The 24,654-nt window shown below is 41.7% G+C and overlaps 1 protein-coding gene across 6 annotated transcripts in view; it reads right to left on the minus strand.

The window, feature by feature from the left end:
• Positions 1-282: 282 nt before the first annotated feature.
• Positions 283-24,654, minus strand: part of CHFR (checkpoint with forkhead and ring finger domains) — a 45,152-nt gene continuing 20,780 nt past the window's right edge. For 4 of the 6 annotated variants that reach the window (XM_075898380.1, XM_075898379.1, XM_075898382.1 and 1 more), the window contains exons 7-18: positions 24,417-24,590; positions 23,517-23,673; positions 20,104-20,258; positions 18,678-18,840; positions 17,147-17,289; positions 16,475-16,594; positions 15,933-16,016; positions 14,054-14,124; positions 10,698-10,785; positions 10,059-10,166; positions 6,694-6,766; positions 3,005-3,591 (exon numbers count right to left, since the gene is read on the minus strand). In XM_075898380.1, the coding sequence (XP_075754495.1) occupies positions 3,546-3,591; positions 6,694-6,766; positions 10,059-10,166; positions 10,698-10,785; positions 14,054-14,124; positions 15,933-16,016; positions 16,475-16,594; positions 17,147-17,289; positions 18,678-18,840; positions 20,104-20,258; positions 23,517-23,673; positions 24,417-24,590 (1,382 nt within the window). In that variant the 3' untranslated portion in view covers positions 3,005-3,545. The other 2 variants (XM_075898384.1, XM_075898385.1) reach the window with 2 other exon arrangements.

A 24,654-nucleotide genomic window follows, 5' to 3' on the forward strand; every position in this document is an offset into this window, starting at 1 on the left:
TTTGTTATTTCAGGAGTTATTTCAAATTTAGTTATTTCAAAATAATTTCCTAGTGTAGACATGCCCCTTGAGACTAACAAACACACAGAATCATGAGCTATCACGGGTAACACCCTCTTCATCAGATGAGTATGAGCAAGCTCAATTCTAGTATCTTGTTCTCAATAACTTTCAGGTAATAAGCAACGTGACTGAACAATATAAAGTGATGTGTACAACATCATCTATGCAGTTTGTGGTGAGGGGAGATTAAACAGCACAGATGAAATGAAAACAGACAGCTTCAGTGGGTAATTTTTTTAATAACTTTTTAGTCCAGGGAATCACAAGAACTGGAAGAACCACACGCCACCTTCTTTATAAAAGAACATTCTCATGGAGGGAGACTGTATCTTATTCACCATCACACTAAGCCCTATCCTAAATCACCCTTGTTCTCAACATCTATTCAACAAGGTTCCACACACAGCTCCCAAATGTCTCTTATAAAAAGGGTGAGAGTGTGCTTTAGACAGGTTTAAAAAATGGTGCACCTTTACAGCATTTAAACAATTACACCAAGTATAGTTTATATAGTTATCACATTATCTAAATATCACTTGGCAACCATACATTTTTAAAGGACTAATGTATAAGAGTATGTAATACCCATGAAAGATGCTCTTAGTTACTTAAGAGCATATAAAAGATCAGGATTTAGTTACCCGCTCCATTTGCAAGATAATCTCTCAGCTCTTCCAAGTACAATGTAATCACAAAACATTTCTCATTCCATTGCACTACTTTAACCCCCTATGCATAGAAAGGCATATTTAGTCTTTATTGGGGGCAAATAAAAAGAATACAAGGAACTTCCATTCAGGTAGTTTGGATATCAAGTACTTGCAATCGTTGCAGATTTTTAAGACGCTACATAATATGTCCCAACAGTGTGTGCAGGTGCAAGATAAACTGTACATAGTTATTCTTGACATTCTAGGCATGTTATTCTTAATCCATAAAAAAAATTCAGCACATTAGTGACGAACATTAGCATAGCGACAAGTCTATGCTAAAAGCCAACATGGAACACGGAAAGCGGTGAGTGAAAATATAAAGCATGTTTCCTCATGTAATGTTCAAAGGTTCTCTTTCCACAAATATATGCAATTTGCTTATATGCACAGCCAGGGTTGAAGTTGAGACCAAATAGCTGGGAATGGCTATCCTGAGAAGCTACAGTAACCATTAAAAAAATCAGTTTTTCTAAACATAAAATATTAATTCAGGTACAATAGAACAGTCAGTAATAATAAAAGGTAGAAACAAAGTTTTAACAACAAGTTTCAAGTATTATTCCAGATCTGATTTCAACCCTACTTAAAGGAGGAAACGCCCAAAGATTAGGAAGAGAAGTCCACACCAAAGTGTGCTTTCAACAGCATTATGAATATTACCAAACCCAAAACTGCTAGACACTTTTAAAATAAAATATGAACAGAAATCCATTATTTTCAATTAGCATTTATATGCAGAATTGTATTTCTTTAAATTAATTGCCTAACAGATACAATGTGCTACATCGCTCTGTGCTGTACTGTAACACATAACAGAGTGTTGGGGTTTTTTATGTCAAAGTATAAACCTTGCTTGCAAAATAAGGCATACCTAAAACATGATATATACAGAGGTAACTTCCCATTCTACATCGCTCTCCTGGGTACAAGCTGGCCCAAGTCAAGTATTTGAACATTAGCTGTCAGATGACTAGAACATATTTATGACTCCATCACATTTTTACAATGCTCAGGAATTTTTCTGAACATAATTAAGCAAATAAAGTGAAAAATGAAATCTACATTTTCAATATTTTAGTGATACCAGTGTCCTCATTAAAAATGATCCTCACAACAAAAGGATTTGTCCATATCGCTAAAGCTCATTTGCACTGGACCTTCTCATACGTAACATTTGTTCTTTCCTGTAAATCTCATATATATTGTTGAAGTGGCAGCCTTTCTATGCTTTTCCCAATGTGCACATGCTACAACACAGCTGCAAGATAAAACTATATTCCTAACTAACGTACAACATCACACCAAAAATACATTTAAAAAAAATTGCACCAACTGATTTTACTGTCTGCTCTATGTCAACAATACTGGTTTAGATTTTTATATAAAATGCTATACGTTTATTAAAAGCAGAAGCTTATTCATCCATAAGAAATTACTATCCCAAATTTGAGTGTGATTTTTAAATATTTGTGCAATTCTTTGTGTTATTTAATTCTAATGGTAAAAAGAAACATCAAAACTACTAAACTAAAGAAGGAACTGTTTTCCTGCTTAGCATGCCTGCAAAGTACTGTTCTGATCTGGAGCTATAACGCTGACGCTCTTCTTTGTCTAGTGAACAGTAAACAAAAAAGCATTCTGCTGAACATATATCAGATCACCGTCCTGTTTTGTGACAGCAAACTTAAATAGATGTCCATCCCAGCTGCCATGCTAATGACAAGACAGGGAATTAAGGCTGTACATATGTTGAGTTTCCTTCTTTGACATTAAAGATACCAGTACAGAACATTTCCATTTTAATATAAAGGTTTTTCTAATTTTCAGACACATTTAGTGCAAATACACTCCTTACTGATTATTCTTAGGTCCTCCAATTTATGGCTGCTATTACTTGATTTGAGCATAGTAAAATAATGACACTGCAATAATGAGGATGGAATGTAGCAGGTGTCAGATTTTCTTTTAAAAAAGTTCTCACTTATTCATATATATAACTGTTACACTCTACACATTAAAAAGGTCACACCAGAGTACCTGATGAAAAAATTACCAACTCCCTGCTGTGAGGGAACAATGAAAAATCCCCTGAACACATTTCCTATATGATCAGTATTTCAAGCTTTCATTCCCTCTCTTTAGACTACAAGCATTCAGTTTCAATTTCAGAAAGTTCAGTTCTTGAAACGTGTTTGTTCACAAATGTGATTGAATTTCCTGAAATAAAAACAAAAAAGTTTAACATTGCTCTTAGAACTATGACATCACGAAAAAGTCAAACCTGCTACAGAATATTTTAAAGTCAAACAATAATTTAAAGCAGCACATAGACATAGACATGTTAATGCTATCAGAACCTGAAGACACTGAGGTCTACTATTTTAAGCTGAATCCCACCCTCCATAAAGTTTGCCAGAATAGAATGCTCAGTATTTCTTACTGTCCAACAAGTGTTAATTACATTGCGTATATTGAAAACCTGCATTTCTGTCTGCCCCACATACCTTAAATCCAGGAGGCAATTAAGACAGGATACATAAGCAGACTTAATCTTGACCCCAAAAGACATTGGCAATTTTCAGTAATGAGCATTATGAAAGTCTCTGGGAACTGAAGTTGTTAGACAACCTTCAGGATGTGTTAACCTGGCTAATAAATACATTTCCACATAAACAATCTTTGATTTCTGAGATCCAAGATGAGTTTGGAATCTCTTTCTGAAAATAAAAAAGAGTGGAAAACTTGCCCTCTTTAGGGAAGAAGGATGCTTCATCCCAGGTGACTTGAATTCCATGTAAGTGGCATACTGATCACCCTAGATTAGACAGGTAACACAGAAGTCTATAAATGTACTACTTTATTACTGTCAAGTACCTGTCTGTTCCTGTTTTCTCCCTGATGGGTTCAGTGCCCCATAACATGCATCTGAGACAAGTTGAGAACTGAACTGTAAATGTTTGGAGAAGTGGAGTAGCAGGCCTGAGGCGCTTATTGAGTAAGAATCTGATCTCAAAACTATGCCATTTAGCAGAATAGTTCTGCCTCATGCAGAAGGGGAAGGATTATATAGTAGTGTTGTGTGACAACTGTTTTGATTCATGGGTTTCTGGAACTAGAAGAAGCTTGTCCAAAGTTCTGTGTACATCTAATGTTTGAAGAACGAACACTGAATTATCTCTAAAGCTTTCTAGAGGGATACAAAAAATTCAACTTCAATCTAAATAGAAAAGTTAGGCAGTTTTTTTTACATCAAATCAGCTCCCAAACACATCAACTATTAAAATGCCCTCTGGCAACAGTAATGCAACCCAGTGGTACAGATAACTCTCCCTGATATATATAAAAAAACAGGACTATGCAGCACTTTAAAGACTAACAAGATGGTTTGTTAGGTGATGAACGTACAGGTGATGAGGAAGTGGGTCTGGCCCACGAAAGCTCATCACCTAATAAACCATCCTATTAGTCTTTAAAGTGCTACACAGTCCTGTTTTTTGTTTCAGCTACACCACAGTAACACGGCTACATCTCTATCACTATGATATATATCAAAGCACCTAAACTAAATCTGTGAGAAAGAAAATTTATTTATTCTGCAAAATCTCTACCCTCTAGAAAATACAGTTTATCTGGATATGGGTGACAGGACAGGGATCGTGTGAGGATTACCTGTTGTGTTCCCTCCCTCTCGGGTATCTGGCATTGGTCACTGTTGGAGGACAGGATACTGGGCTAGATGGACCTTTGGTCTGACCCACTATGGCCGTTTTTATGACTGGAGGATGAACATTTTTAACGTTTCCAATGATCTTGCTGTATAAGATATACAGATATAGGATTTTCCTAAGTTAAAGGAAAATTATAACTGCATAGTCTTCTCAGAGGACTAGGTAGACAGACAAATACTATTCTTCACTTAATGATCCAGTCTCAGTTCCTAAAGAAGAGCTGTCACTTTCCTTCTTTCGAGAGAGCAGGACCTTCCACACATTAAAGCAATCTATCTTCCCCTTGCTTAATAAAGTCAGTCAATTCTGAGCTAAGGAACCTATTAAATCCTAACTTCTGGCCAAATTTAGGCTTGGAGTGCAACTCCTCCAGATATAATGGACATACATGGGTTTATGCTAAATTTGAATCCAGCCCTTACTTGGGGAGGGGAGGGGGGAACTTTCTCATCTGATAGACAGGAGTTTCCAACTTCTGGTTATTTTTAATGAATGATCACCAGGGCTGGATTAACTGGGCTGAGGACCCAGGTCTAGAAGACTTTGTGGAAACCCCCATATGCTCTAGGGTGGGGACCAAACATGACCGGTTCAGTGTTTGAGTAGGGGCTGCCATGGAGTGGGTTGCGAATGCAAGGTATGGGCAGGAAGTAGGGTGCCTTAACAGGCTTGGTGTGGGAATGCAGCTCCTGGGTAGGAGGTAGGGTGCAGAAGCGGACTGCAGGTGGGCTTATGCAAGGAGGGTGCAGGGGATTCAGGCAGTGGTGGCCCGTCAATACAGGCGAACTAGAAAGTCGCCTAGGGCACCAAGATAAACGGCTGTTGAGGGCTCTGGACGCGGGGGCGCCGATCATGTGTTTCACCTACGTCTCCAGTTGCTGGCAGCTCGTCTAGGGCTGCTCCTGGATTCATGCGCTTACCTGGTACAGCTCCTGGGGGGAGGGGACAAGTGGCTCCACACAGTCCTGTGCTCACAGGCACCCCCTCTCCCCAGTTCTCCTGATGGCCACAATTTCTGGCCAATGAGAACAGTGGGGATGAAATCTGCAGGCAAGTGCCGCTAGCAGCAATGCACTCACCTCCAGCCAAAGTGGGGAGAAGGGGAATAGCCTCGCCAGAGCCACTTCCTCTTCCCTCATCCCGTTAGGTGAAGTGCAGTATGCAGGGACTATAGTGGCTGCATCCCAGGGTCCCTGAAGCTTGTTTCATAAAATCTGACCCTGATGATCCCATGTCTTAAGAAGCCTCAGACAGTCCTCTGCTAATTAACTGAATCTCTCTCTCTCTTTTTTTTTTTAAGAAAAAAAAAAAGAAAGACGAAATTACCAAGAAATCAGATGATTCAGCTGACTAGTATAAAAAGAAAGATTTAATTCCTTTAAAAAGTTATAAAATATGCAGTTTTATGGAGCTATCATGGATTTGGAGTCTATATTTTTCTAGAATAGTTCAACTCTTGAAGGCTAGGACTACATTATAGCCTTTTGGAAAAAGCTATGCAAATTGCGCTTTGCAATTTGTGTAGCCTCTTCCAATTGCCTTTCCGGAAGAGCCTTTTCTGCCATTTGGCCCCATCTAGATGGGAGCAAATGCGATCCCTTGTCGTGGAAAACCCCCGCAGTCTAGACATACCCAAAAAGGGAAGGATCCTCCTCCTCTCACTAAGCTTAATTGTTCATTTTGTCCTTAGGTACATTCCAGTATCCTTGGGATCCCATGGTACTTCAAAACAAGGACCAGAACACAGTTTATGCAGTGCATTGAATGAGAACCCAGGTGCAAAGAATTGAGAAAGTCTGATTTATTGGGAAGCGAAGAACAGGCCTAAAGTCTGAATCAAACTGTGCCAAACTTGGCTATTTCAGTTCACAAGTACTTGTGTAACCTGTTTCTTTTGTTTTTACATTGATGGAGCACTACCTTTGAGTCTGTACAAAATCTCTTCATATCACCTGATTTCTACCAGGAACCACAAATCAGAGCAGGCTCACTTAAAACAGGAACTAGACAGGTTGCATGAGCCTGACATAAAATTTCAATTCTGGAACAAAATAAGTCAAAATCATGCAGTTTGGTTGTGCTGTAAAAATAGTTTCTCAGAGCTCTAGACAGGACCCACAGTTTGAGAACTACTCCACTAAGCCTAAATTTTTCTTATTTTTAAGTTCAAGGGGGAAAAAAACACTCACATTGCATGGTGTGCTTTAATCTGAGTCCGACAATTGCGCCCCCAGTAACAATCAGGACGTGATGTGACAGTCACTATAAAATAAGCCACCATAATACCACATTTATTTAATAAATTAATGAATGAAGATGTAATAGATGACAAATCAATATAGATTAATTACATTAGGATCCACTGCTGTATATGGCTTTGCTTAGGTGCACTGGGGACAGAAAACACCTTTTGCAAGAAACTGCTATATCTTATACCAGTTTCCTATTATTGTTATATAATACACATTGAAGCACAGAAAAATTAATTGGAGCAAACATTGAACCAGCACTCTGCATAATGACATGATCCTGCACAACTGCAGGAACTTATAATTTTGCCACCAACTTCAGTGGAAATAGGATCGGGCCTTACTACATAAGACATCATGACTGTTTAGATATCACTACACATTTTTCTCATGTCATATGTTGAAGTATTATTTTTATTTCTCTAGTTTTGCTCACAACTAAAATGAATGTAAAGCTGAGTAGCCAAATATGCTTTCTTAAGCGTATTACAAAAATTAAACATACTAGATTGGTCTGTCTGCCCCATGCTGTGATGAAACTCATAGCAGCATCCTTAGTAGGTAACTAACTGGAGAAGCTATTTCTAACAACAAGGACTGTTCGGGGGAAAAAAACAAAGCAGAGCATAGCTGAGTTAAAATCAAATTAATGGAAAGGATCATCTGTCCCCAACAGACTAAAGACATATTGGAAATGAAAGATACAATTGCCTCTACTACTATCTAATAATGAAACTCTGTACTGTTTAATTGTTTTAGAACGCATGTTGGATGAATTTATGTAACCAGCTATTGACATGCACAAATATAAATCAGACATAATTCAGAAAATATTGGTGCACAATTTGCATTTAAATGTGCAAATAATTTATTATAGCCAGGGCTCGACAAATTATGGAAAACCCTACTCACCGGACAAAAAAGGGATTCGCCACCCTTCCCCCCAAAAAAGTGTTTTTTTTAAAGGCATAAATTCCTAATAAGAATAAGAACAGTAATTACTAATACGTTATTAATAAATATCACCCAAGTTATTAATAAATAACTTATAAACTTCTACCTTTTCCCTCTGCTGCCATGTCTCCTCCTCTTGCTCCATCAGCTCCCCTGGTGCCTGCTGCCCCCCAAACCCTCACCCTACTCTGCTGTCCTGACTCTTGCCCTTCTCACTGCCCTCAGCCTTCCTGAGACATGCCCCCCTCCACCAGCCCTTCTCTCTCCCCTGTGCCCACTCCTCCAGTAGCCCCACTCTGATCATGTGTAGCTACCCTTCTTCATCCCCTCCCCTAACACCTCCCTCTACACACCTGCCCTCTCTCCTCTGGTGCTGGTCTCTCCCCTGCAGGTGTCTGCCCTTCTGCTTCACCCCCAGAATCTCCTGGCACCTGCACCCTCCTGGTTCCTCCCCCCTTCCCTCACTGCCCCTGCCTCCTTTGCCCTCTTTTTCCCTGATACCCACCCCCTCAGCACCCTCTGCCCCCATTCCCCTCATGCCCCTGTCCCCTCACACATGCCTTGCTCCATCCCCACCTTCCTCATGCCTACCCCTTCTTTCAAGCCTTCTCCCAGCACCTCCCCCTCCTCCCTCTAGGCCCCAGTGCCCTTACCCTCTCCTCTCCCAGCATCACCCTGTTCCCCCCTCCCACTGACACCTCCCCTCCTGCCCTTTTCCTCATTGTCTGCACTTTGCCCCCTGGGACTTGTCTCTCCTACACCCCTGTATCTTGGTGCCTTCCCCTTTCCTCTTCTTCTCCTGACCTCCTCTCCTTCCCCTCCCCTCAGCACAAGCCCCTTTCCCATATTTTTCCCGTCCCCTACCCTCCCCTCCCCACAGCCCAGCCCAGCCGCTCCTCCCCTCCCCCCCCACAGGGCCAAGCAAAACATTCCTCTCCCATTGTTTGTTGTCTTTTACACATTTGCATTTTGCAATGGTTTTTTTTTGGTTTGTTTTCATTTTTGTCCTGGCATTTTAGCCCTATGAATAGCAAATAGCATTTTCATTCATTTTTTTCCATAAAGGCAAAGGCGCTTCAAGTGAACTTCCCCTTTCACTTGCTGCTGGGTCACAGCAGCCTTTTCCCTGCCCTGTCCAGCCCCTCCCTATGGACAAGCACCCCTCACTCCCAACCCACAGGGGAAACAGGATGCAGGAACAGCACAGAGCTAGAGGGTGCAGGGAACAGTGCTGGGGACTGGGGTGGCGCGGGGAACAGGAGGCACAGAGGCAGAGGGACGCAGGGATTGGGGGAGCAGTGTGTGGGGTGCGGTGGAGGAACGGGGAATGGGACATGGGGAACGGAAGAGGCAGAGGGATCAGGGTCTAGGAGCAGTGCAGGGAACGGGCAGCACAGAGCTGGAGGGGGGGAGCAGGGATTGGGGGGAGCAGGGTGCAAGGGTGGTGCAGAGCCAGAGGGAGAGCAGGGGATCTGGGGTGCAGGGGCGGCATGGAGAATGGGAGGCAGGAGCCAGATGGGGCATGGAGTGGGCTCAGCGAGCCAGGCAGTCAGCAGGGAGCGGTCTCTCGCCAGCGACGGGATGGGGTCGTGGCAGGACAGGAGCTGGCGGGGCAGGGCCTGGCTCCGCCGTGCGCCACAGCTAGCTGCCGGGGACACGCAGTCAGAGCTGAGCTGCCGCGGCCCTTTAAAATCGGTGGGGTCACGTCACGTCAGCGTACTGCTGTCTGTCAGTGCTCTGGCTCCTTGCACCGCAGCTGCACGCAGGCAGCCCGGCGCTGAGAATCGCCACGGTTCTCCCTCCCCGGCAGCGCTCTGCTCCTCTGCTGGCTGGCGGACTGGATGGAGCCACACCGCCCGTAGTGTGGGCTTCAGCCAGCCCGTAACAACGGCCCACCGGGCCAGTCCACCCCTGCACTCGTCAGCTGGCAAAATCTACTTGCCATGGGCGAGCGAGTGTATTTGTCGAGCCCTGATTATAGCGAATTACTGTCAAGAGCTAATTGTTCCTGTTATGTATTATTCTTTTCTTCTGAAGTATTTTAGTGTACGCTATCGTGCTCATATTTAAATTTTTAAAAAACAACAGCAATATTGGAGGCTAATAATCCCCTATGAAGACTTGGGCACTAACTGCTCTTTGAACAGGTTACACAAACTTTCCAACAGCTCTTAAGCAAGGCAACCAACCTCAGACCTCATTCCTGCAAAAGGAACCACCAACTGACTGCAATAGGATTATACTGAGGTGTAAGGATCTGCATGGGAGGATCCATTTAACCGAAAGAGATTTGACTGAATTCCCAGGCCTACACAGTCAGGGGACCAAGTTAATTTTCCTCCAATTCTCACCTGGCAATTCAGCAGCAGGAATATTCTGCCTATACTGGTAGGCAAGCTCTCGGAAGCTGCGGAAGCCACAACAATAACAAAGCACTGTGTTCCCCGTAATTCTGTAATCTGGAGAAAACAATAGTTTGTACACAGCATTAAATTAAGTCTCATTTAATGTAATGTCTCAAAAATGCAGTAGAAAAGCAGGATGTGTGTAATAGTGCAATCCACCATTACTTATTGAAATGCATGCCACTCAATTAGGGATGTAAAGGGTTAACCAGTTGCCGGATAAGCACTTGCTTTACTAACATGCTTATTGGAGTTAACTGACCTGACCTGGCCTGGCTGAAGCAGCCCCCAGTCTGCAGTGTGGCAGGCTTGGTTCAGCCTAGCCAAAGCAGCCCACAGTACGGAGGACCTGGCCTGGCTGAAGCAGCCCCCCAGCCAAAGTGCAGAGCGGCATGCTTAGCCTAGACTTGATGCAGCAGCCAGCAGCAGTGGCTGGAGCAGTCTGCGACATGGTGGGCCCAGCTGAGCTAGAGCAGCCTCTCCACCTGTGGCATGACATGGTGGACCAGTTAACCATAGTTTAAACAGGTAACATTTAAAATGGGATTTTACATCGCTACACTCAAACATAATAAAAAGGCATACCAGACAATTTAAAAACTTCTCTCTGAAGAGCTAAGAGACTTTCATTTAACACGTTTTTCCATGTAAAACCCCTGGATGCCAGGTAATCCTGAAATGTGGAACATTAAAAAAAAGTGTATTTAGAAGAGGCTAAGAGATACCAATATAACAAAAATGTAAGTCTAAATAGCTTTTTAAAGTGCATTCATTTTATATTTTAATCCAAATTACAGATATTTCTTTAACTTGATTACCTCTATTGCCACCATCAGATCACCAACACTTAAAGTCAATACTCTGTGCTGAGCATGGCCCTGCTCTTTCAAAGACTAATGTAGGCCTTTAGCTCTAAGCTTTTAAATAGTCCCTCTGCAAGTAAGCAGCATGTGCATAAAACTTCATAGGATTGAAGCCTAATCATATTAGCCAAGGTCCTAATGCATTCCATCAGGGCTACTCAACACATGACCCACAATGTGGTTTGGGTTTACGCGAGGCTCAACATATGGCCTGCATGTGGGATCCTTTGAACACAGCCTCCATAGGGAACACACTCCAAAACAGCGAGTCAATATAACGGTCTTCTGTTGTTATGCATTTTAGTAGTTAAGTTCCTGGACTGTCATTGCTCATTAAAAGTGCTGTTATATGGATGGAAATCAGGTAAATATTGCATTTTATTAATATCAGCAGAACTGACTTAAATGGGGCCTGCATGTTGTGTAGTCTTGCCTTAATCTTTGTATTCATGCCTATCAGTGTGAAAGAAGCTATTTGCATGTATATGCAACCACACAAACTGCAGCCCTCGGCATGTGCCCCCAGGACTTCCAAAGTTGATTAGCTCTGCATTAGAGTGAATGGAAAAACCCACATTTACTTCAACAGGACAGGATTTTACCCAGTGTGCTTAGCTAAAGGCAATATGGATCATGCTCAGGTACGTAATATTTGGCATATTCATTAAAATTAACTTGAGGGGAAGAAAAAACTGTACAACCCTAATTTTCTTCATAGTTTTTTTTTTCATTATTTATTTTTGGACATTACACTTTTTATAGATCTTAGGAACTGATTTTTCTAAGCAAATGCATCATTGATATGTATAAAGTGATAACATCTGTTTGCTAGATATAACTGAATTCCTGAAGGCATCTTTCAGTCATTACTTCACTTTCTCCTCTGCCCCACCTTCGCCAGCGAGGAGTGAGAGGAATGCATGCAAGCTATGTATTTTCCTCTCATTCCCTGATAGTGAGGGGAAGGGAAAGAAGAGTAAGCAGCATCCTGGTATGAGGGATTTTAACTCCCATGTCCTTCCTAAATGCTGCCCTAAAACCTAAAACTTCAGGGGGTAGCCAAGTTAGTCTGTTTCAGAAAAAAAAAAAAACAACTAATGGTCTGGAAGCACTTTATAGATTAACAAAACATGTAGATGGTATCATGAGCTTTCATGGGCACAGCCCACTTCTTCTGATGACCGGAGCTACGAGTTGGAGATATGAAAACTCAAAATAAATAGGAGAAAGGAAGGGAGGCAGGGTAGAGAAAGATGCTCTCTCTCTACCTATCCCCGCGCGCACACGCGCACATGCACACACGCGCACCTCCTATTTATTTCAAGTTTTCACATCCCCTACTCTTAACTCCGGTCATCTGAAGAAGTGGGCTGTGCCCACGAAAGCTCATACCACCATCTACATGTTTTGTTAGTCTATAAAGTGCTACCAGACCATTAGTTAGGGGTTTTTTTGTGTGGAAAAGACACTTCATCATAGTTTATCCATCTGTAAAATGGGAATACTGCCACACTACATCAGAGCAAGGTATTATATTCAGTAAAAACCTGACAAACAATTCAGAGATGTTACTTTTCATTGTGCCTTATCCTATACTCAGAGATGTACCAGCATGAAAGGCTGAACACATTCCAGATTTCTTTATTCAGTCTTCTAAACTGACTTTGTCTTTGAAAAGAACATTTGCCTGAGTCAATGTATTAGGCTAATGGTGATAAAAAGTGATGCTGAATTTGGCAGTGAAGATGGAGTTAGCTTACCATACATTTCAGAAACATGCGAGTTCATTTTTCAAGAATTCCTGATAAGAGCTAGGACCACCAGGACAGTGGGATATGCCTAAAATTCAATTGTTTCTCATAAAATGGAAAGGGAAGGGTCTGGTAGGAGGGACAGTTAAGAACATAAGAAAGGCCGGTCTGGGTCAGACCAAAGGTCCATCTAGCTCAGTATCCTGTCTGCCGACAGTGGCCAGCACCAGGTGCCCCAGAGAGGGTGGACCGAAGACAATGATCAAGCGATTTGTCTCCTGCCATCCCTCTCCAGCCTCTGACAAACAGAGACCAAGGACACCAGTTTATCTCCTGGCTAATAGCCTTTTATGGACCTAACCTCCACGAAATTATCTAGCTTCTCTTTAAACTCTATTATAGTCCTAGCCTTCACAGCCTCCTCTGGCAAGGAGTTCCACAGGTTGACTACACGCTGTGTGAAGAAGAACTTTCTTTTATTAGTTTTAAACCTGCTACCCATTAATAAAGTTATACTGTAGAATGACCATAAGGGTGAAGCAAAGAGCCAGGGGTGAGGAACAGGACAGCCTTAACTTATTTGGCCAACAGAGGAAAGGGGGGAGAAAAGGACAGCTATCTACTGCATATTTCAGAGACTGTGTGTCTGTCCCTCAGTTGTGGGGTACAGATTCCTCCTGTGGTTATGCCTCCTGTAGCTATAACAGTTATGGACAAGTACTTCTCACCTGGCCCCAAGCTGCTTCAGTTCTTCAGCTGCTGGGTTTGTCCTCCCTCTCTGGGGCAGCCTGCATACTGAACCCCTCATCCCCAGCTCCACCCCAGAGCAATGATTTAGATGAAGAAAAACAAAAATTATTTGTGTTAAGGACCTGAGGCAACACTAGGTAAATCCTCAATAAAAATGTAACTCATGGAGTCTGAGTTAAAGATAATAATAGTTGTTCTTAGACGCTACTGACATATCCAAACAATGAATGACTAGACATCACTCAGTTACTGGACCTATACACAATGGAATGGATCAAGGAGATGAGTGTCCCCTTTAGGATGTCTTGCTTTCAACAGTGGCAGAAATGTAGCTGTGTTAGTCTGATGCAGTTGAAACAAAAAACAGGACTGTGTAGCACTTTAAAGACTAACAAGATGGTTTAATAGGTGATGAGCTTTGGTCTGGCCCACGAAAGCTCATCACCTATTAAACCATCTTGTTAGTCTTTAAAGTGCTACACAGTCCTGTTTGTTGCTTTCAACACTTACTGAATCACAGTCTTAACATTACCTGTTCTTAAGTGCATACCCAACATTTAATGATTTTTAAATATACCTTTAGAATATCTGACTCATAATAGTTGTTGTTTAGGATCCCATCCAAACACTTGTCACCAAGATTTATTTCTGTTAAGATGAAAAGGAGAAATTATCTTTGTTTTGCAATTTCTAAATAAGTTTTCTTCCCTTGTAACAAATATGGAATTTAAAAAGAAAGGATAAGCTTTTATTCAAAAACATACTAAAGCATGTCATAAGAACATAAGAACAGCCATACTGGGTCAGACCAAAGGTCCATCTAGCCCAGTAACCTGTCTGCCGACAGTGGCCAGCACCAGGTGCCCCAGAGAGGGTGGACCGAAGACAATGATCAAGTGATTTGTCTCCTGGCATCCTTCTCCAGACTCTGACAAACAGAGGCCAGGGACACCATTTCTATCTCCTGGCTAATAGCCTTTTATGGACCTAACCTCCATGAAATTATCTAGCTTTTCTTTAAACTCTGTTAGAGTCCTAGCCTTCACAGCCTCCTCTGGCAAGGAGTTCCACAGGTTGACTACACGCTGTGTGAAGAAGAACTTTCATGTCATGTAACATTAGGCAGAAAACCAAGAATAGGAACCAAGCACCTCCTATACATAATCCACAAGAGCGGTCACTGCTCAACATCTATTAACAATACAAATTACAATTAACGAGTTATCGTATTACCAATTTCAAAGGTATAGTCTAAATCAGTGGATCCCAACCTTTTTTATACTACAGACCATCAAACCCATTCACAAACTTATGGCAGACTGATATCATTTTTATTTCCATATTCATTATGAAAATAATAAATATGCAAATAAAAGGTTGCCTGCCCACGTAGCTCCAACCCAAACCCTTGCTTCCCAATGCCTAATACCCTTTGACCTTCACCCCCGCGCCCTGTGTCCTTTGACCCTTTAGCCTCTAACCCCTACAGCCCATGCCAACACCGTCCTGCCCATGACCCCACACACCCTCACTAAATATCACTTTACTCCACCTCAACACTCCCCAGAGTAAGGGTGCCCCCTCTGGGGAGAGTGGCCATTACTGCCATGTGGGAAGGAAAAGTGGCTGTTGGCAGTGCACCCCCCACCTCCACAAATGTGTCTTGCATCCCATGGACAGAGGTGAGGGTGGGGAGCACAGAGCCCTGGCCATCTTACCTAGGTGGGAGGGGGAAGGAGGGAGGGTGGGAGGGGCCTCTTTCTCTGCCTGCTCCTGCTGCCTCCTCAGCCCTAGCACTACCGCTGGGCAAAATCAGCCACTATGGCTTCCAGAGCTGAGCTGCTATGAACAACCAGCTTCAACTCTGGCAGTCGCTGTGACCCAGAAGTTCACAGACCAGCACCAATCTGCAGTCCGGTGGTTGAAAACCACTGTTCTAAATGCTTTTGAAATACGCAAGAGTCTTCTCTAACATTTTACGATCTGGCTCTTAATATTCTCATGTTGATTTGTATGTTCTTCTCCTTAGACTGAAATGTTGCAAGATTCTCTTTAATACCCAAGATGTCATGAAAGTGTTAAAGCATGTCAATACTAAGGCTCAGGGGCGGCCCGTGAGCCTAGGCAAACTAGGCAGTTGCCTAGGGCACCCAATGATGACATAACGGCCATTAACGGCTGTGCAGGCAGGGGTGCCAATCGCGCTTTCCGCCTGGGGCGCCAGCTGCCACAGCCAGCCTCAGGCCAGTCCTGCTAAGGATTATACATTTAAAGAGTTACATGTATTTGAAAAATGACAACACAGAGCTCCTCTTTTTCTGTGTCATGATGACTGTGACTGAGCTAAAGACTAATCTGAATGACATAATTTAATTTGTTAGAAAAATTAAGCTAGGTAAAACACAAGTAATCAAGGCACTATTGTATGCAAAGAGGCTACAGCAATTCAATCATACCACAGAATGGTGTCAAGCAGCCAAAACATGCTATCCGAGTGCAGCCCCAGTACAAGTGACAAAATGGCTGTAAACAAATTGTGCCTGTGAATACAAAGAAAAGCCACAATCAATTCAAGACAATGATTCTATCAGTGTATACTGGTCTTATAAAGCAGCACAATAACCCAAAGCTCACAGGGCTTTATACAAAATGCTGCTTCACTGTAAAAGTAACCTGACATAAATAGTGGTTATAAAAGAAATGCTATAACACCAACAACAAAATAACAGTGGGATAATGCACTTTGGTTTATCACTGTGACAATAAAATCTTTCCATCCTTGCTATAGTTGAAAAATGCTAATATATTTCAAAACAATTTGCATTAATTGTACTTAGAGTAGCAATATCTGAGTAAAGAACCTCCCCCTTTTATTAAGAAGGTACCCGACAGAAGCAGGAAGACCCTTTCTTACTGATATAGTGAGAATGTCTTTCAAACAAATCTAAGATTAGCAGTAAGAATTAGATTTGTTTTTAGGATAATGACGTTTACTCACATTGCTGAGGGGCAATATTGGGATTCTGTTCATGCTCTGCTCTTCGGTCTGGCATTGGTTGAAAACAGCATGCGCATATTACATGACTTCCTTGAGAAGGACAAACATATTCCTGGACAGCTAGATTGAAAAAAAAAAAAAAAACCCACCATCAAAAAATTACTTCATATGGAACCACAGTACCAATGAGTGTTAGACACATATCAGCATCCAAAGAGCTGAGGAATTTGACCCTTAAGCAATATCACTAAACTTAAGAAGGCTATATGAAAAATTAGGGAAACTGGCATTAAGGCTTCTGAATAATATACCCTTTTACACTGCTAAACTTACAAAAAAAATTTAAAACAGAGAAATAGCTTCAGAAGCTAAAAGAACCAATTGTTCCTAAACACTGCATTTTGGGCAACACACCTGTAACTTCTCTCTAGTTTTCTGCTTGTATATTTGAGTATATACCTTTCTCATCACCTATATTCATGCAGACTCTAAGCTGACAAATCAAAGCCAATTAATTATTTCTTCAATCAGCTTTCAAACAGCTTAAGAAAAACTCATCTTCACATCAAGTCTTTTTGAAAGATGCTGACTTCCCAACATCCCAAGAAAACGTCTTTTCCTTGTAAGTGACAGGTGTCCCAGTACCACGTTAACAAGCTCATCACTACTGACTTTCAGGAAAGTTGGCAGACGTCGATGGTGCATCTCCCAGGGCTTGCAATCCGCCTGCTTCCCTCTCTTGGCCTGGGCAAGGAAGTGACTGACTCGAGTGTCGCCGATATCCTGGGCACTGTCTGCACACTATATAAGGCTGACTGAAAAGACAGACACAAGCAGGTTACTGGACTGTGTGTGTATAGTTTCCTGAGTGGATTCAACTAGATATTTGTTTCTGATTTTGGACTGCACTCCTAGATGCTTTCACATTAGAAAAGGTAAAATAAAAAGCTACAATTATTTAAAATATTTCAAGAAACATTTAATGTATTTTAGTTCCAGAATTGAGTGCAAGTAGCCCCAGATTGTTATTTAATTGTGTCCACAAGTGAGTTGGATGCTTTGCAGGATTACAAAGACACAATGCTTGTTTTGGCTTCCAATCTCAGAAGGAGTAGGATGGTGGAAAGGAGAACTCAGGTTTAGTACACTATGTGGTGATATAGGGCTAGATACATCATTCTATTTCATTCCATCCCTTTGGTAGCAGAAACTTGGCTTAGCCAACCAGCTGGAAATTCTCCTAGTGTCCAGGAATGCTTCAGTAAACCACCTGCTAGTCACCATCATCCACTACTGGATCTTTGAGGTGAGGGAATGCCAGGGGCAGAAGGCAGCATGACCATACCTGTACTTTGGTGATTTTGGGCTGTGTTAGCTTGTGCCAGGACCTTGACCTGCAACCTGCTGACTATAAATAGCAAGGCAGAAGTAGCCTCAGGTGATTCAAACAGAGCTCTGGCACATGTGACACCAGAGCTGTTAGCTCTGACTGCAGCTGGAAGGTTGGTTTTTTTTAAATAAAAAATTTAAAAAATTCTCTTGATCTAAGGATTCAATTTATTTTGCTGCATCTTGTTATTTCAGTCCACCTGATGGGCTTGAAATGGTGCTAGAGATAACAAAATTAAGAGAGCAGGATGAAGCAAATTGAAGGAAAAGTAGTGAAAGAATGAGAAAGGTATGCATGGAGTACAGAGAGACTGAGTGACACAGAGATTGGTGGGGAAGGAGAGCACTGGGATGAAGGTGGAAACAAAACAAAAACACAAAAACCAACAGCAATGCTGAAAAGTTGTAACAAGAGCCAGGAGTTCAAGAGTCAAAAGAAGAATGAAGCCAATGACTGCAAGGCTTTAAAGACTCCCTCTAGGCCCAAGGAGAGACAAGAACTTAAACCCACACCCTGATACCTTCTTACTCCTGCAACTGTTCCTGGTTAGTGGGAAACTCCAGGGAGATAACGCCTTTCTTGGAGGAAAAAAACAGGATGGCAGCTCCAAAAGTGTACTTGAAAACAAAACTTAAAAAAAACTGAACCTTGACAATGATCATGGAAACAAACTGCCAGGGTTACAAAATGAGGGATACAATAAAGATTAAAAACTCATTTCACAAATGGGCGCAGATAATATCACAGTACTCTGGCCAGGTTTGAGACTGCGGATTCTCAGACCCAAACAGAGCAAAAGCCAAATGCCTGTACCTGATGTCTGAGGATTCACTATCTATATCCGACAATTCCAGCAGATCCTCAGAACTTCCTTCTTCATCTGAAAATGACCTTCGCACCTTAGGCTGCAGCATGTCTTGAGTGATTTTGTTTCTGGCATCCATACTACGTACGTCCTCTTCATTACGACACTTATCTGTAAGAGAAACACAAGCATGAATGTGAAAAAAAAGATAGTAAATCATCAAATCAGCTGCTCAAGACCAAAGTCATCTCTATCCTTTTACAAGTTTTTAAACAATGTTTATAGTATTTATGCATGTGACTACAGTATTTAGAGTTGTGATTCATCCTAGAATGTTCATTTATCTAACCTTTTATAAAATCACACACATAAGACTAGAGTTCTTAATTCTAGTTCCTGCTCTACCAGTGGCAGTGTCTGAACTTGTGTAAGCCAATTAGGATGAAACTTCCAGGAGTGGGTGCTGAAAGTTAGGGTATGTCTATACTTGCACCCTCGTTCGAACTAGGGAAGCAATGTAGGCATTCAAAATAGTCAATGAACCCATTGGTTCGAACTAATGCATCCCGGCACGCACTTTCACTTTCAAAACAGCTGTTGATTGGAGGAACGTGCCGGCGAGATCATGCTAATGAAGCATGGGATATTTAAATCCCCGCTTCATTGACTATTTCGAATGCCTACATATGCTTCCCTAGTTCGAACGAGGGTGCAAGTGTAGACATACTCAGACAATTAAATTCAAATTTGTGCATCTTAGTGGCTTGTTTTTTCAGAAGTATCTAACTTCAGTAAGACTCATTTCTCAGTGCCTCGCTCTGGCAATACCTCCCCCTCTTTCACAATGCATGTAGCTTCACAGCACCCTTAACATTTATTAAGTGTTTTCAGGTCTAGTAGTATAAAAGGTTACTACAGGCAGTCCCCAGGTTACATACAAGATAGGGGCTGTAGGTTTGTTCTTAAGTTGAATTTGTATGTAAGTCGGAACTGGTACATATTGTAGGGGAAACTCTAGCCAAACATTTCCCCAAAGCTCAGTTTTATTCTCCCACACCTCACTTCCCTCAGTCCTTTATTCTCAAGCGGAGGTGTCTGCTGAGAAAAGCCGCTCCGCATCTCCCTAGTCTGCTGGGGGGAGCACTAGCTTCGCGTCTACCTGGTCTACTGGGGGGAAGCAGCTAGTGTGGGGTTGCCTCACCCCGTTTGTAAGTAGGGATCCAATATAAGTCGGATCCATGTAACCCGGGGACTGCCTGTATAATGAATTTCTTTCAGTTCAAACATTTGAGTATTACACTTTATTCAAACACACTAATGGCCATTGGTTCTTTTTTCGCTTATAGCAAAGTGGATTTTTTTTCTTTGTTTATACCCCGCCCCCAATCTGAAAAACAGTTGTATGTGTAAATATTAAATACACTTCCAACTTGCCTGGATGCTGTATCAGATAGGCTTCAACCAAGTTATTCAGTATATGGTTTTTACAGATGCGTTCAACTGGACAACGACAAGTGGGACAGAGAGAAGACCGTTCCATCCACCCTGAGTAGCAAGCAGCACAGAAAGTATGCATGCAGGGCTGCAAGCTGAAAAATAAACATGTTTACATCACAGGGATAAGCAATTCCAAGGCTCAAAACAGGTCTGTTACAGAAGCTTTAAATACAAAAATATTAAAAGCAATATTTAAAAGCTTTGATCTGTTTACATAACCAAGAAATACCACAAAGAACTGTACATAAAGATTTGTATGGAAGCCAGTTTTTCCACTAGTTTTTCTACAGTAAATGGGCCAGTATTACACAGGAGATTTGAATCAGTGACCACATTTCCAATATCAGTCAGTTGACAGATGTTTAGAAATTTTTTTGGAAATTAGAGGGTAATCTCAGGATTTAGTATACCAATATAAAGTAACCCACATTCACAATTAGCATTACATTATTGCAAGTCTTATCAGGCACAAGGATTTAATATAGACTGGAGCTGGGATCACTCTGCTCTCTTCATCCACAGGCTGCTGTGCTATTAATCTAGCACTTTTGATTACTGAAGGACACGGCTACATTTTTTAAATTGACTTTAATAAGGTTTCAATTAGTTTTAAAACAAGTCCCCTATAATTTTGAGCCTCTTCCAAATATATGCTGAGTCAAAGATGCCCATTTTTCACATACCAAAATGGGAAAGCATCCATTAAAATCATACATTCTCCTAGCATCTCATATTCAGTTGGATCTGTTTTGTTGGCTAATCATCATCATCGTCCTTCACACCCATTGGCGTATAGGGCAGCAACAAAGGTCCTCCACTTGTCTGTCTGTGGCCATTTGTTGGCTAAACTGACTGATAAACTCCACTGCACTTCAGTTTTGTGGGAGAAAGCTGAATACAAGCAGTCCCCAGGTTACATCAATCTGACTTACGTCGGATCCCTAATTACAAACGGGAGGAGGGGGGCGCAGCTAGTGCGGGGTGCCTCCCCCACTGTCGTCGCCTCCGGCGGCGTGGGAGGCGCTTCCCTCCAGCAGACTAGGGAGACATGGAGCGCTTTTTCTCGCCGCAGAGGACGCGGGTCTGCTGGGGGGAACAAGACACCAGCCAAAAAGGGGCACCCCTGACTGGAAAAATTAATTTCCTAGGGAGCAGCAGGCAGTGAGACCCATTGTGTTACAGTCCCCACCTTGGGAGCAACAGCTCTTTCCCTCTTTAGCACTAGAGCTGCAAGTATCTTGTTAGCATCACGTGAAATTAACAAGTCCCTTCCAGCCTGGCAGAGGTGAAGCTGAAAAATTACCCAGTGGTGTGGGTGGGCAAGAATGGGGAGGAGTAGGGCAGAAGGGAAGAGGGGAGAAGCCCCAACCCCACACCCTGGCTGGTGCAGAGCAGGGTAATCCCCGAGGGGATGGGTCTGGTTGCAAAGTGGGTGAGTGGGCAATGAGGACCCACGTGTGGCTAAACTCCTGTTTCCAACACAGAATTTTTCTTTAAAATTAATCCTGTGGATAAATTCACACACACACTTCACAGGAAGGGATTTCCATTTTCTGCTCAGCAGAATACAACAACAGCTTTGATTGTATCAATATTTCACTGTGCTCTCCAATGACTATTGATTACACTTAATACCCATTTCACTGAACCATCTGTAGCAAATTCTATTTGGAACAGTAATATGCATTGAATAAATTTTTTAAGTTATAAAAAACAAAGATTCTGACTATTAAATGAATAACTGGGATCTTTCAGGTACCCCAAAAGGAAGATTTGGATATAGGATGAAACACTGAAACTTATGATCAATTTTTAATTAAAATATCAACCAAAAAAACCTTCATATCAAAACAGTATATGTTTTTCTTAGAATAAGGAAGATGTATGAGAATCAGGGTCTTTTCCACCTAACTCCAGCTCCCTGTCCCTCCCTCCCAAAATATGTACCAGTTCCGACTTGCATACAAATTCAACTTAAGAACAAACCTACAGTCCCTATCTTGTACGTAACCCGGGGACTGCCTGTAATGGAGTTTTCCCATCAGAAAATGGTAATGTTGATTAAAGAATCAAAGTCTTAAAAGGTCATTGGGTCAAGCAAACTAGAATTCATCATAAGATTTGCTACACCAGATTGGCTCAGTGATATACAAAGACTGGAATCATGCCTCTGACTGTAGTCTTTGCCCAAGGCTTTGTAGGCTAGAGAATCCTTCTTCCATTCTACTGGAAGACAGCTAATATGACCTCACTCTTTAAAAAGGGCTCCAGAGGTCTTCCTGGCAATTTCAGACTGGTAAGTCTAACATCAGTTCCAGGCAAATTAGTTGAAACTATAGTTAAGAATAGAATTGTCAGACACACAGATGAACATAATTTGTTGAGGAAAAGGTCAATGTGGATTCTGTAAAGGGAAATTATGCCTTACTAGAGTGCTTTGAGAGGATTAACAAGCATGTGGACAAGGGGGATCCAGTGAATATAGGGTACATCAACACTGCACGCTTATTTCAAAATAAGCTATTACAGAATAGTTATTCCAAAATAGCTTTTCTCGAAATAGCATGTCTATACTGCAGAGAAGTCTCAAAATTAGTCTGAGGCAGGCTTCCCTAATGTAGACATGCTCTCTCAATTTAGAGCCCCAGGAGGAATAACTTAGAATGGTCCTGCTGAGGGGCTATTTCGAAATAGCAGAAGTGGAGCATCTACACGTGCCTTATTTCATAATAGCTATTTTGGTATAGGTGTTATTCTTCATAGAATGAGGTTTACAGAAGTCAGAGTAAGCTTTAGAAAATAATTGAATTGCTATGTAAACACTTACATAGGTATTTGGGAATAACGGCCGTTATTCCGAAATAACTTTGCTGCATAAACATACCCTTAATGATTACCTGTTCTGTTCACTCCCTCTGGGGCACCTACCATTGGCCACTGTCAGAAGACAAGTTACTGGTCTAGACAGACCTTTGATTGAACCCAGTATTGAACCATTCGTGTGCCCCCAGGCGGTCAGGTGCACGCGTGGCCTCGCCCCCGGGCGGTCTGGCAGCCCCGCGTGGCGCCCCCTACAATGGGGTGCCCCAGGCAGTAGCCCTTAGCTTGGGCCAGCTCTGCCCAGTATGGTCAGGTGTAAGCTTCTTTGAATGTCCCGACATAAAGCAGTTAGCTAAGTCTTCAATACTGTATGGTGGGGGAAGTGTCCATGCATATTTACAATGAATAAAAAGATAAAGTCTTACCAACTAGTAGTTTACAAAAACCAAAAGCAATCCCTTAAGCAGTAGTTACTGTGCTCTGTATGAAGTCCCATGTAATTATAAAAATTTCTTTTTAACTATAGGTACCTGACACAGTCATGCAGCAATTCCTGGCAGATAATGCAAGTGAGTGTTTCTTCCATCTTATCTGGTTTCACACTTGCTGGTTTTGCACCTTCAGATCCAGCTTTAACTACATATTCACTTGGAGCAGTCATCTGAAGATATGGACTAGCATTCTCATCTACAGAGAAGACATTTCAGTGTTATAATAAAAATACTGAAATTGGATCATAGAGGTCAAAACTTTCCTATAATGTTTACTCAATTAAGTACCAAAGCTATGTACTCTAATTCATATCTGCTTCTATCACTAGTATTGGGCAATGAACATCAGAACCTTTACATACAGATCTCTGCAGTCTTACAATCATTTTCACTGAGACAGCAAGCAATAAAAGAGTAGGAAGCCTGAAGTAGGTCTAAAATCAGCAATCTTTGGTCCCTTTACGTCATACTTTGTGAAAAGTAAACCTATTTGCACTCCTGTAATAGATGTGTCAGGGGACGTGTTTAAAAAAACCAACAGTTTTTTTGGGGGATGGGAAGTGAGTTTGGGTACAGTTTTCTGAATAAGGCTTCATATGCCATTTAAACATTCTTTAAAGCCCACCAAGGCTTAATAGGGCTCATTTTGGACTCATTTCACAACAGTAAAGAAAAAAGTAATGTCTTAGAATTTCAGAAGATATAGCTAGAGTCTTGGATTCTAATCTAGACTGAATTACTAAACTGCCTACTGAGCTCCGGTAAGTCATTTAAGATTCCTGTGCTTCACTTAACCCAAATGGAATTTTGTGAAAAATTAAAAAGCCACCCACACACATAATTGGAAGCTTCTGATTATATTACAGAGTGTCAGGCTTTTTTCAAATCATTTTAACAGAAGGTTAGAATAGAGGACTACATCATGAGTCAAATACTAGCCTCCTTTTATTTTCTTCTTTGCAGGCTCCAAATCCTCCTGCTCTTCTCTTTGAAGCTCTGATGTAAAATTTTCATTTCTCTCTTTATTAATTATATTTGAAGTAATAGTAGAAGTTTCACTGTGTGCATACAACTGTCCTTGTTCTTCATGTGATGCTCCAAGACTTCTAAGTTCTAGGAGAGAAGAAAGCAAGCACAGGAATGAAAATACAGGACAGGAATCCTCTGCAATGAACGT

Source organism: Pelodiscus sinensis, chromosome 15 (genome assembly GCF_049634645.1).
Source record: "Pelodiscus sinensis isolate JC-2024 chromosome 15, ASM4963464v1, whole genome shotgun sequence".
In the NCBI taxonomy this organism is placed as follows: Eukaryota; Metazoa; Chordata; order Testudines; family Trionychidae; genus Pelodiscus; species Pelodiscus sinensis.